Source organism: Nuphar pumila, chromosome 8 (assembly GCF_984573655.1).
Source record: "Nuphar pumila chromosome 8, dmNupPumi1.hap1.1, whole genome shotgun sequence".
NCBI classification, from domain to species: Eukaryota; Viridiplantae; Streptophyta; class Magnoliopsida; order Nymphaeales; family Nymphaeaceae; genus Nuphar; species Nuphar pumila.
In genome coordinates, this window is record NC_143256.1 from 101,519,030 (window position 1) to 101,532,024 (window position 12,995).

The window sequence follows — 12,995 nt, forward strand, 5'->3', positions numbered from 1 at the left end:
AGCATGATTTAAATATTTGAGACTAGTTAAGCACACTTTTGATCCTTGGTTCAATTATCTCTGGTAAAGGTGCCAGGAACAGTTGAATCTCATATCGACAGGCGAGTCTCATTCTACGAATTTTTTCAGCAAATTTCAAAAATGGAGGCGAGTTATTTTCAAAAAATATTTTCAAAACTTTGGTGAAGTTTGACTCGCAGAATCGTTTCTCTCTCGCACGGAGGGAAAAATTTTGCGATAATAACAGGTTTGGCGACCGAGATGAGACCTAGTCCAATGGCTAGTAGGAGCTCGCCTTTTTTGTATATATTGGGGACTCTCTACATATTCTTCTATGCATTCTTTGTACATTGAATCATTATTAAAATAATATTTTTTATGAGTGTTGTGTGTGCTCTCTTCTGATAGTTGGTTGTGCCCTTAGTGGCTTGATTTGAAGGACTTTTTGTATGTTGTGCTCATGATCTTGGTGCTCGTGGACCATCATTTGTGAGTGGCCATTCTATTACATGGAATTAGAGACATTGGCCCTTGATTCTAGAAGTTGAAGATTCAAACCACATAAGTGCAAAAGTCGTGGTTTGTGTGCTCGTGACTCCACCAAGTGTTTGTGATTCAAGTTCTCTCTCTCTCTCTCTCTCTCTCTCTCTCTCTATATATATATATATATATATATATATATTGTGGACAAAGAGGTTAATTATGTAATGTAGTCTTTTATTATGAACCACCACATATGGGGAAAAGGTTAATGTTGTAGCTTATTAAAAGCATTGACATTAAAAATGTTCTAGTTGGACAAAATTTGAATACGCTAATGAAGCTTGGAACTATCTCAAGAATATGTAAGACAAGATAAGGACTATGAGACAAGGGGATATAAGCATTCCAAAATATTATAATGCTCTATCCAAGTTGTAAGAAGAACTTGCATTGTTGGAACCAAAGTGGCATTGCCATTTAGATACTGAGCTTTGCCAAAAGCAAATAGGTGTGGAGCACTTTTATCAATTGATCAATGGGTTGATACAAAATTTTAAAGCTACCAAATTGGTTCTTAATAGAGGAAAGATTCCCTCCATTGTTGATACTATTAAAGAAGTTGGAATGAAGAAAAATAGGCTAAGAAAACAAGCAACTAAAAGTTATGAAGAACCGATCTTGGTCGTATCTAGGTCGAGATCATATACAAAGATGTACAAGCCACCTCATTTTGAGAGACAAGGCAAAGAGTACAAGAACAAAGGGAAAATTATTTGTCATTATTGCAATGAGTCGTGACACATCAAACCCTTGTATCCTAAGTTGAAGAAGACGGGGGGAAAGAAGATGGCTTCGGTTGGACCATCTCAAAAGACTAAGGACGTGAACAATCCTCAAGATAAATCAATTGGAATCATGTCTCTGTCTCAATTGGTAGAAGTACTTCAACCTCGCCTTAGAGGGACATCTTCAACCGGAGAAACGATTTCATCTTATTCCAATCCTAATATGTCTCCTTGGTTTCTTGACTCTAGTACTTCCTTCCATATGACCCCAAATCAAAATATATTATTTGACCATCAAACTAATTCAAGCATATCTAATATATTTTCTACCAATGGCACATCTTTTGAAATCAAAGGAATAGGAAACTTTGAAAATTTTACAATTTTTTTCATTCTCAAATACATTTTAACATTGACTTTAAACCTCTTATTGGTTTCTCAAATTTTGAAGCGTGAGTGTAATGTCTCCTTCTCATCAAGTGGTTGTTGGGTGTAAGATCACTGGTCAGAGAAGCTTATTGGAAAGATCAGAGAGAAGGAGGCCTCTATTACATGGACTTTTTAGAAATTTTCAATGATACTTTTGTTGTAGTGTTAAAAAACTAGATTTGGATTTGTCCTAGTATATCCAAGCTCTCTTATTTTCCAAGTTTAGGAAAACCTTGTAATATTGAAAACTTTGCTTGTAGTTATTGTATTATTGGAAAATGAAGAAAATTAGCTTTCAACGAAAGAACTTTTGTTTCCTCTAGACAGCTTGAATTAGTTCATTAGGATGTTTGGGGTCCGACACCAATAATATCTAAAGATGGATATGCATATCATGTTATATTTGTGGATGATTTTACTAGACATACTTGAATTTACTTTCTTAAACATAAATCTGAAGTCATGAACACATGGTAAAAAATAGATTTAACAATACTTATATTTTTAGCTTGGATTCAAGGAAAGAATTTTTATCAAAAGAATTTAAAGATTAACTTGACTCTCATGGCATTACACATCAAAGATAATGTCCACACACACCTAAACAAAAAGGTTTATCCAAAAAACAAATAGACATATAGTCGAAGTCATTGGAACTCTACTTATTTCAAATCTTGTACCTAAAGTTTTTTGGTCGAAGCCGCTTTAACCATTGTGTATCTTATAAATAGAATGTCATTTTCATCTTTACAAAATATTTCTCTCATGGAAAAACTTTTCAAACTTACCCCCAATTATTCTAAATTAAGGGTTTTCGATATAAGTGTTTTGTTTTATCCAACAAGAATGACAAACTAGCCCCTAGAGCAATTCCTTGTGCTTTTTTAGGATATGCGGAAAATCAAAAGCAATATAGATATTTTGATCCTAAGAATAAAAAATTATATGTTTCAAGAAATGTGACATTTCTAGAAAATGAAAATTTCTTTGACTCCAAAAAAATCTGAGTACTCCTGTTTAATTTTCTTTTAAAGTATAATATTGATGATTGTGATTGTGGGATTTGATCATGCATAAATTATGCATTATATATGCATGATCCATCAAAAAAAGGCATTAAAAACTCATTCATATCAATGTTTTTGAGAAACTGCTTTTAAATTCAAAATAAAGATAAAATCGCATATTTAAATCCTTCCCTACGTTTTTTCAGTGTTTTGAGTAGTTTAGGACTTTTTAATTTGAAGTTTAATTAGTTTAGGATTTGTCAACTAATAGTTTATTTTGTTTAGAAGTGTTTTTTTATGAAATAAGTTTTTAGAGGAGTTTAGTTTTTAGAATCTTTAAAACTTAGTTGGACTTTTTAGAAATTTTAATTTTAACCTAGATTTGTAATATAAAAACCAAAATTTCAGCAGAGAGGGGTGTCTCCCTCTTGAGAAAAATTGTGCCTCCTCTCCCTCTTCCTCCTCTCTTATTCCCCCTTTTCGTTCCCAATCGGTTCTCCCTATTTTCTTCCTCTTTCTCCCCCATTCTCTTCTTGCTTCTAATCTCTTCTGGCGCCGGTTCTTCTTATCCCCATCGACGGAGGTACATGCAGCCTAGAGAGAGATCGTTTCTTCTTCTTAACCCCTCTATCGGAGGTAAACTGTGAGGTTTGCTTTTTCTCCCTCTTCTCTTTACATTCATGTGCATAGATTAGATTTTGATTTCATTGAATGCATATATCTAGCATTGCATACATCATATTTCTATTTTCTGCATTTGCATCATAATTAACATAATTTGATTCTTGCGTTATTCTCTACATATAGGGTAGGAAAAGTTTAAATTTATTGCAATATATTGTTTATCTCAATTAGGTCAGTTTCACCTTAGTTAGATTTATTTTTTTTTAGAAAACGTGTAGCTAGGCATCCTTGTTCAATTCGGTTTGGAGTTTGTAAGCCAGCAAGATCAAACATGAATTAGAGAGTTCACACACAAACCGTGATCAGACTCGGTCACGTCAGTCGTGCTTTCAAATATTTTTTTTATAATCTGGTTGACGTGAACTATCATCCACGCAGACCTATGTGATTCACAGTGTGTGTGTTTCTGATCTGCCAGAAGTTGGCACACGCTGGTAGAATCGAACTGTGAGATTGGCACGACCTACGATCTGTAGATCCATGCTATAAAAGTTTTTCTTTTTTTTATCATGGTTGTGATCAGTCTAGACCAACTGCATGTGTGATCATAATCCAGGTTGCTCGGCTCACCCGGATCTTGAGAATCATGTCTTGGATCTGCATGCACGTCTGCGGCATGTAGTTGTTTATGTTTTAATTAGTTAGTTGATAGTTTCTATTATAGCATAAATAGATTGATTGGGTTGCTGTTAGATTTATTAGAAATTAGTTAGGTTGTTAACTTATTGTAGAACTTTTGTTTGTGTGTCAATTAATTGGTAGTTCAGTTCAAAAATCGTCTCTTTAGAGTTCCTGGCTTGTTTTAGATTGCCTCATTTTTAGTTACAAGTAATTCAATTAAGATCGTAAGTCAGTTGTTTGTTTCCTTTCTTAGTTGCATTTTCTTTTCTTTCTTTAGTAGTAGTAGTTTACGTGTTAAAATTACTGTACTCAATTAATTAATTAGATTAGGTTTAGTTAAGTGGCATGTTTTAATTAGTCAATTCAATTTGTAGTTAGTTTACATTTACGTTTTTATTGATTAGTTAGTTTCTTTCTTGTTTAAAATTAGTTAGTTTCTTTTAGTTATTTCAAGATTAGTTAGTTTCTTTATTGTTTCAAGTAGTTAGTTTGTTACATTGTTTGTTATTTAATTAGTTATTTGTTACATGTTAGTTATATGTTACAAGTTTGTTATAGTTTGTTAGATTAGTTTCTTGCTTTTCTTTTTTGAAATATTAGATTTTGGTATATTTTCTTTGTTTTGTTCTGCTCGTTTATCGTTTTATTTTGCAGGGAAGCAGTTGTTATGCGATAGGCCTCAAAAATGCCCCTGAAGAGCCTTCTGAGATCCCCAAAAGGCCCCCTAAAGGTCCCTAAAAGGCCCCTCAGAGAGCCTCCAAAGTATTGATCATATTAAGATGTGTGAGAAACATAGGCAATAAAGATCAAAGGGACTAAAGCTCAAGCAACTGAAGACCCTTTTTATTTTCTTTTAAATTAGGGTCATTTATTTATTTTTCAATTTGGGTTTGTAATAAGGCTATTTATTATTCTTTTTGAGCCCTCTGTAAGAGGGTAATTTATTGTAATAGCTAGTTACTTTTACTTATTTATGTTTATTAGCAATAAATCTTGTCATTTTGTGGAATACAAAGTTTTATCTCGTTCTCTGAGTTCGACCCGGATCTCACCCTAGTGTGAGCCGGTTTTTATTATTTGGTGTTCGGCTTTTACAAAATGTTTTTTATCAAAAATATATCTTTAAAAATCTATTTCACAAAACTTACACCAGGATTCATGATGATATCAATGATAATGTTGAGGAAATTGATGATAGGATGGATGCCATACATAACGAGGATCAATCTAGTAATGCTAAGACTTTTCTACAGCATTCTAGACGTAAAGATCAAAGAACTCGTGCACGAAAAATATTAAAAAATGAAAGTGAAAATAGTGTACAAACTAGACATCTAGGATTTCTATGACACCAAAAATTTGTCATAAGAATCCTTCTCATCTAAGTATAGATCCTGCTTTGCCTGTATTCATTCTTACTTAGAACCGATATCTTATTCCCAAGGAAAAGAAAAAGAACATCCTAAATGAGTAGAAGCTATAAGAATAGAATTAGAAGTCTTAAAGAGATTCAAGACATGAAAGATTCCAGATATACCTCAAGAAAAGAAACTTATAGGATGTATACGGGTATACAAAGTCAAGACTAAGAGTGATGGGATCCTTGAAAAATACAAAGTCACGTTAGTGGCTAAAAGATATTCCCATGAATATGGTATAGATTATGAAGAAACATTTGCCCATATTGCTAGAATGGCCATAGTTAGGACACTTATTGTTGTCGCTTCCATTAGGAACTAACCCATAAATCACATGAATGTTAAGAATGCTTTTTTAAATGAGGAATTAATTGAAGCACGCATGGAAGCTCATCTTGGCATGAGTATTCATAAAGGAAAAAGTAGGCCCTCAGAGCCTAGCGTGACAGTTTTAGTATGGTTATACTTAATATTAGTTTTCAATTATGTTTTACTGACACGGCTTTGTTTGTTAAGGAATCTGATGCATGTATTATTATCTTGCTTTTATATGTGAACAGCATGATCATCACTAGAGAAGATAAACAAGGAGTTGAACACATTAAGATGCTTCTTAAGAATCATTTTGAAATGACTGAATTAGACTTTCTAAGATATTTTTTAGGAAAAGTTAGTTATTCACCTAAAGGATACTTGTTATCTTAATCTAAGTTTGCATCTGATATTGTTTTTAGGTCAGGAATTATTGATAATAAGATGGTGGAGTGGACACTCCGAAACTACTAACATCAAAATGAAGATTGATGATGGAGAGCCCCTCGAGGATCCTACACCTTATCGACAATTGATCGGAGCCCTCTCCTATCTATCCATCACTAAGCCTGATATAACTCACGTTATTCATACCAAGGTTGTAAAAAGCGTATTGTAACCCGTATCGGTTGAGATCAAAATAAGATACGCATTATATCATAAAAAAACACATTTTTTACTAAAAAATATCTAAAAATCTAAAAAAATACATAGAATACGAGAACAAAATATATTTATGCAATAAGATTAACTAAACATTGATTCAACTAAATATAGATGTCTCGTGTCACAATCAACTAAATATATATTTCGTTACACAAAAGTTTTGTGACAAAAGATATAAAACAACATTAATCGTTTTCACAATCAAAAATCCCACATTCTGCATTAGAAATGACATCGTATTGTGGCATGTGCCTCGCTCGCTTAATCTAATATTCATATTTTCAATTTCTTCTATATCAACACATAGCTCAACTCATGCCTCATTTGTAGCCAATGGTCATTATGGCATTCCTCCACCAACTGTTCAATATATTCTTTCATGCGATACAAGCCTCCATGAAGCACTAAATGACAAAACCTGTATCTCAAAGTCACATGCCCTCTATGACATACGAGCTAAAGTCTAGAAACCTATGTCTATATATAAAAGTCACCTTTAGTATCAGGATTGAGCTCAATGATTTGCTTTGCTTATTGCATCGTTCAGTAGCTTGAGATAATGATGGGTCATTCATCTTTTGAATCAGAGACCACTTATTGAAATTTCTCTTTGATACATGATGCATGTACTTGTACCTTTTCTTTATCATCTTCTATAAGACTAGTAAGAAGTTCAATACAAATATCAGAAGGAATGCAGTGGGTACATAATTGCACGGTAGAGTTGCTATGCCCCACAATATGGCATTTATGTCTATAAAATTCTTTGTGCATTACAAAACTATAAAAGTTACACTTTACTACTTTCAAATACGTCCCCAAATCAACTAGTGTCCAAATCAACTAGTGTACAGTATTTTAATACAAGATCCTTTGGGAGGCATCCTCTAAGACCTTCACCCTCCATAACCTCTTAGGGCATGGATTACTAAATTTAATCACCACAAAGATGTAAAGCAATACTCAATAACATACTTACGGACAAATTTTGAGATCTAATGGCACAAAAATATGAACCAAAGAATAAGAATTTCTAACTTTTCCTTGAAAAATAGGCGAAAATGCACTTCTACGCAAGAAAACCGTAAAAGTCGTCTCTCTTGCACAAGAATCAGGCCCTAAAACACTCTCAAGCCTCCTAGAATGTGTGGATTCCCCAAACAAATGGGGAATCGGCTCTAGAAAGGATTTTAAAACACAAAAAGTAACTTTTGTCCCCTTTTATACTGCGTCTCTAGTGTATCGTACGATGTCCAATATGCATACAATACACACTCGTATCGTGATATGAGTGTTTATCTATTGTTTTTCTAAAAAGTAAAGATACACATTGTATCACATTGTACGATACTTACAACACCAGTTCATACAACTAGTCAATTTCAACACACACCTACATCAATTCATATGAAGTTGTTCTAAGAATTATTAGATATATCAAAAGTTCCATTTTTAGAGGTTTTTTCTTGTCTTCTACGTTAGATTTAATTACTTATACTAATGTTCATTAGGGAGGTGATCCCAGTAACATACACTCAACCACAAGTTTTTGTATTTTTCTAGGTGAATCGTTGATCTCGTGGAGGTGAAAAAAGTAGCAAAAGGTCTCACTATCATCAACAGAAGAAGCGTACCAAGTCATGACCACCACCATGATGGAGGTTGTCTGGCTAAGAAGATTGTTGGTTGACATGAGAGTTCGCATGACAAGAGCTTCAAAGATGTATATTGACAAGAGTACCATCTAAATTGCCAGCACCAATATGTTTCACGAGAGGACAAAGCAGAGTAAGATGGATTGTCACTATGTAAGAGAGGAGTTTCTTCAAACAACATTGAGCTGCCCTATGTCACATCAAAATATCAATTGACAGACTTCTTTACCAAGCCTCTCTCAGCTCCTAGATTTCACTTCATAAACAAACTTTCGTTATCATGCCATAAGTTTTGAAGGGAGTGCAAAGATGTATATTTGTACATATATATAGGGATAATGTTCGTTGCCCTCGTGGGTGCAGAACCCCTTAGTGAGTAAGTGTAATACTTTGATTTTTTCTATTTTTTTGCACATTTGACCCTCCAGATGTGATCTACACATTAAGTTTAGTAGAAACTAACCTTTGGATCATGTTTTTCTGACATATATGTCAAATTTTACAAGGTTGAAAAATCAACAACCTTTAATGTACCAAATTTTCAAACCTCAAAAAAATATGTTTTTATGTCCAAAAACTATAATTCAAGAGTTGATTCCTGCTATGTTGACCAAGTTGAACAAATCGATGAGGTTAGATTTAGTAAACCTCTCCCTATAAGTTCTAACTAGGGGGTTCCTTACCCACGAGGGTAGCAAATGCTATCCTAATACATACATATATATATATATAAGTAACCCAAATCTTCAAACACATAAAGTGTTCGAAGATATGTTGGATGAATCGTCGTCGTTGATCGAGCGTGATCAAACGATGATGATTCATCATTTTTTTGCGCTCCAAAGATTTAGTGGTTGTCTTGATCGTCGCTAAATCTTTGAGTGGAAAAATGACATTTAGCGGCTGTTCAAAACTGTCGCTAAAGGTCTTTTTTTCGAAAAAAAACGTGTTTGAAGAAAACCCGTTTGAAGATACGGATTTTCCATATATATATATATATACACGGAGAGAGAAAGATGGAGGGAGAGAGAAGGGGACCCACTTTCAAAAATCAATTCTACATGTGTTATTTTGCAAATCTAAGTGCATGAATCTTATGTACATGCTCAAAAACCTAACTACCACTTGCATGAAGTTTTCCTTTATTGCATAAATAGGATTTTGTTAGTTCAAAAATTCAACCATTGATTTGTAGCACATTACAAAATCCTATTTACACGTCAAAAAAACTTGATTCAAGTGCTAGTTCTTAGGTTTTTGACCATGTAGATCACATTTGTGCACTCAAATTTGCAAAAGAACACATTTAAAATTGATTTTTGAAAGTGATTTGGACCTTTTTTGGCTTGGACGGTCTCTCTCTCATCATCATTATATATTTATATATATAGGGTAATATATTCGTGCAAAATGAAATATGCTAAATGGGTTTTTTAGCTTTTCTATTGGTTTTTCCGCGGTTCTGACCCCATAAATGTGTTGGGCATGGTCAATTTACTAGGAATCCACACATAGATCATGTGTTTTCGATGAAAAAATTGATATTTGGAGCCTAAAAATTTTACAAAGATTTTGAATCGTTGATTTTTCTAACCTTATAAAAACCCACCATGTGTCAGAATCGAATGCTTCAAGAGCTGATTCTTATAAATTCAAGTACATGGATCACATTTGTATGATCAAAATTTAAAAAAAAAAAAAGAAAAAAATCCAAAAAACCCATTTAGCATGTTTGATTTAGCACAAATGTATTACCTTATATATATATATATATATATATATATATATATATATATATATATATATATATATATATATATATATATATTCTTTTCTGTACAAATATTTTTTCTTTTTTTTGTATTTATTATTTTTGGTTACTATTTTTTATTCTTTGTAGCTAGTCCTAACTAGCCGTTAGTGTACCCTTAGTGGCTTCTTGTGCTTGTGCCCTGGCCGTGCTTGGACATCAAGCAGACCCAGCATGGAGCCCACCAATATAAAAAGAAGGTGAATTATACCCAATAGTTTTGTGTCTTCAATAGCATCAAATATTAACCCTATATATATAAGGTGTAGGTGTGCACGGATTTATTCTTGAGCACCTTGTGCACTATAATTTTCACCTTTTTATATTTTTTTAAAATTCTGACTACACAAATGTGTTCTACAAGGTCAAATTAGTAGGAACTGATTTTTAAATCATCCCATTCTAACATGTAAGCAGGTTTTTTACAAACGTCATAAAGTCATGTTTTTTCATCAAAAAAACATGAACCAGGGCTGTCTAGTAAATGAAACATGGCAGATACATCTGTACAGTCAATCACTGGAAAACATTGTCTAACACCAGTGCACTCAGGGTGTCAACACCTAAGCGATGCACTCTCTCTCTCTCTCTCTCTCTCTCTCTCTCTCTCTCTCTCTCTATATATATATATATATATATATATATATATATATACATATATATATAGTTTCAGGTTTGACATTAATTAGGGCACATGAAAGGGGCTTACGACTCATAGGTTCTGCCCATGAATCAGTCTTTGCTGTTCGGGAGTCAATAGACTGTTACACCTTCATCTAACTCTCTCAATTCCTTTTCTTTTCATGTCCATATATCTGCTTTAAACAATATCCCCATGGGCTGCCCATTCCTCGTAGTAGTAGTAGTAGTAGTAGTAGTATATATATATATATAAAGAGAGACCTGGTAGCATTTATACTATGTATTTTAGGCCTAAATTGGATATTATCATTCTGTCTGCGAGGAACTTATACAGTGCCCGGGTTATAGCCATTCAAGTAAGGTTGACAAATTTGCTTCAATGTATGCTAAGAAAAAGATAAATTGCAGAAAGGAAGGAACTTAAGAATATGTAAGCACAGAGAATAATGAACTCAAACAATAAGCATCATCCCAGTTCACAAATCACAACACTATGCTCACGAGCAGTACTAGAGCCCCGTGGATCAAAATCATCAGTAGAAGAGCCCCGCGGATCAAAATCATCAAAGTCATTCTCAACATCATTTTGGGGTGTCTTTGGGTATTGGGAAGCAGGCACAGATCCAAGGCTATTGTGAGAAGCATACTGTTTCACTGTTGCACTACCAGCACTGCATAAACAAGCATTAATTGTAAAAAGCAGCAGAGAGACTTTCAGTAATTTTTTTCACACAATGAAGGGAAATAATATACTGCAAGCAGACATGAATATGATCCGATAATTGCAGTTGTCCCACGGAATGAATTTGCTATGATTAAGGGCATAGCTTTGACATATTCTCTTCTGGAAAGCTACCTAGATTCATCTTCTGAAAGCTAACAATGAAAAGCTAGCTGAATGTAAAAATTATGACTACTTAGTTCATGCAGTTATGAGGCCAGCAAATTATTATACATATGGTAGATGCATAAATTATATTATTTCAGAATTTCACATATTGTTATGTGTAAGATAAATACATTAGAAGATTGCATGCATGCTGTTGAGATGTGTAAGCCTCATAATATTTTATTGTACCATGTGTATTTTAGTTCTTGTGCTACCCACACTGCTTGTACATAATATTATTTATGAGGGGCAGTATTGTATTTCAGTAGAAAGTTAGTGTCAACGACTTTTGCCTTGTAGTGTATCCAAAAGGGGATGTCCCCTTTAGGATGTATTTTTTCTCTCATTTGCTGAGCAATGAAGTTTCTTCATCTCTCTTTGTTCTCTTCTTTCATCTTCTTCCACTTGTGCATGGAAACTCTGATATGATATCATAATCAGAGCCATAGGAGGAGATTGGAAAGAACTTGTTGCTGAGAAGAGGCTCCATTCTTGTCGTTGCTGCCCCCACTCAAGCTTGTACATCATATTATTTATTGTTAAGATTAATGTAATATATATATATACACGTATATGTATACGTATATATATTGTTTAATATATATTATGTATATATTGTAATAATATATATATATATATATATATTAATATATATTTTATATATATTGTAAATATATATAATATATATGAGAGTCAAGTCAAAGCTAATTTGACTTGCTCCCAACAGCTAGAACTCTAGTCATTGGGAGCTCTCATTCTTTAATGAGAGAAGACTTCCCCCTCCATGCTATTAGAATGTGGAGTATGGATTGGATATGGATCCGATAAATGATCCATATCCAATCACGTGTTTTGTTTCATTTGTATTTTAATGTAACATGTGTTACTAATGAGGGGCATTTTTGTCCTTGTAAGGTTATTGTAACCCTATTAAGAGTAATGTAGTATTACTGCAGCTGCTATGAGAGAAAAGTAGCAGCCGATTCCCAAATATCGAGAGTTCTTTCATGGTATCAGAGCAAGAAGGTTCTGCGTGTCTCCTATGCGTGTTTCCTGCTGAAAAAGGCTGCTCTACACCAGTCTCCTCTGCGTGAAGGTGATCTGTTATTTCCTGCTGAAAAAGGCTGCTCATTTTCTGCTGAAAAAGGCTGCCAACTCTTCTGCGTGAATCTGCGTGAACAGCAGAAAAAGGTTGTTCCACCCCAGTCTCCTTTATGTGTTTCCTGCTGAAAAAGCTGCCAAACATCTGAAAAAGGCTGCTCATTTTCTGCTGAAAAAGGCTGCCAACTCTTTTGCATGAATCTGCGTGAACAACAGAAAAAGGCTGTTCCACCCCAGTCTCCTTTATGTGTTCCCTGCTGAAAAAGCTGTCCAACCCCAGTCTCCTCTGCGTGAATGCTGCTCCAACTCTTCTGCGTGAATATTATGTTCAGATGTTTGGGGCCCAGCCCCTAATCCCTCCTCTTCTGGGAGTAAATATTATGTATCTTTTATTGACAGTTTCTCTCATTTTACCTGGATATTCTTTATGAAACACAAATCAGAAGTTTTCTTCATTTTTCGTCATTTTCATGCCTATGTTAAAAATCAATTC

The 12,995-nt window shown here is 33.9% G+C and overlaps 1 protein-coding gene across 5 annotated transcripts in view; it reads right to left on the reverse strand.

Annotated features, from left to right (window-relative positions):
- Nucleotides 1-12,995, reverse strand: part of LOC149830073 (ENTH/VHS family protein) — a 47,921-nt gene that overhangs the window by 12,049 nt on the left and 22,877 nt on the right. For 3 of the 5 annotated variants that reach the window (XM_090016297.1, XM_090016299.1, XM_090016301.1), the window contains one exon: nucleotides 11,014-11,183. In XM_090016297.1, the coding sequence (XP_089872423.1) occupies nucleotides 11,014-11,183 (170 nt within the window). The remainder of the gene's footprint in view (nucleotides 1-11,013; nucleotides 11,184-12,995) is intronic. The other 2 variants (XM_090016300.1, XM_090016298.1) reach the window with 1 other exon arrangement.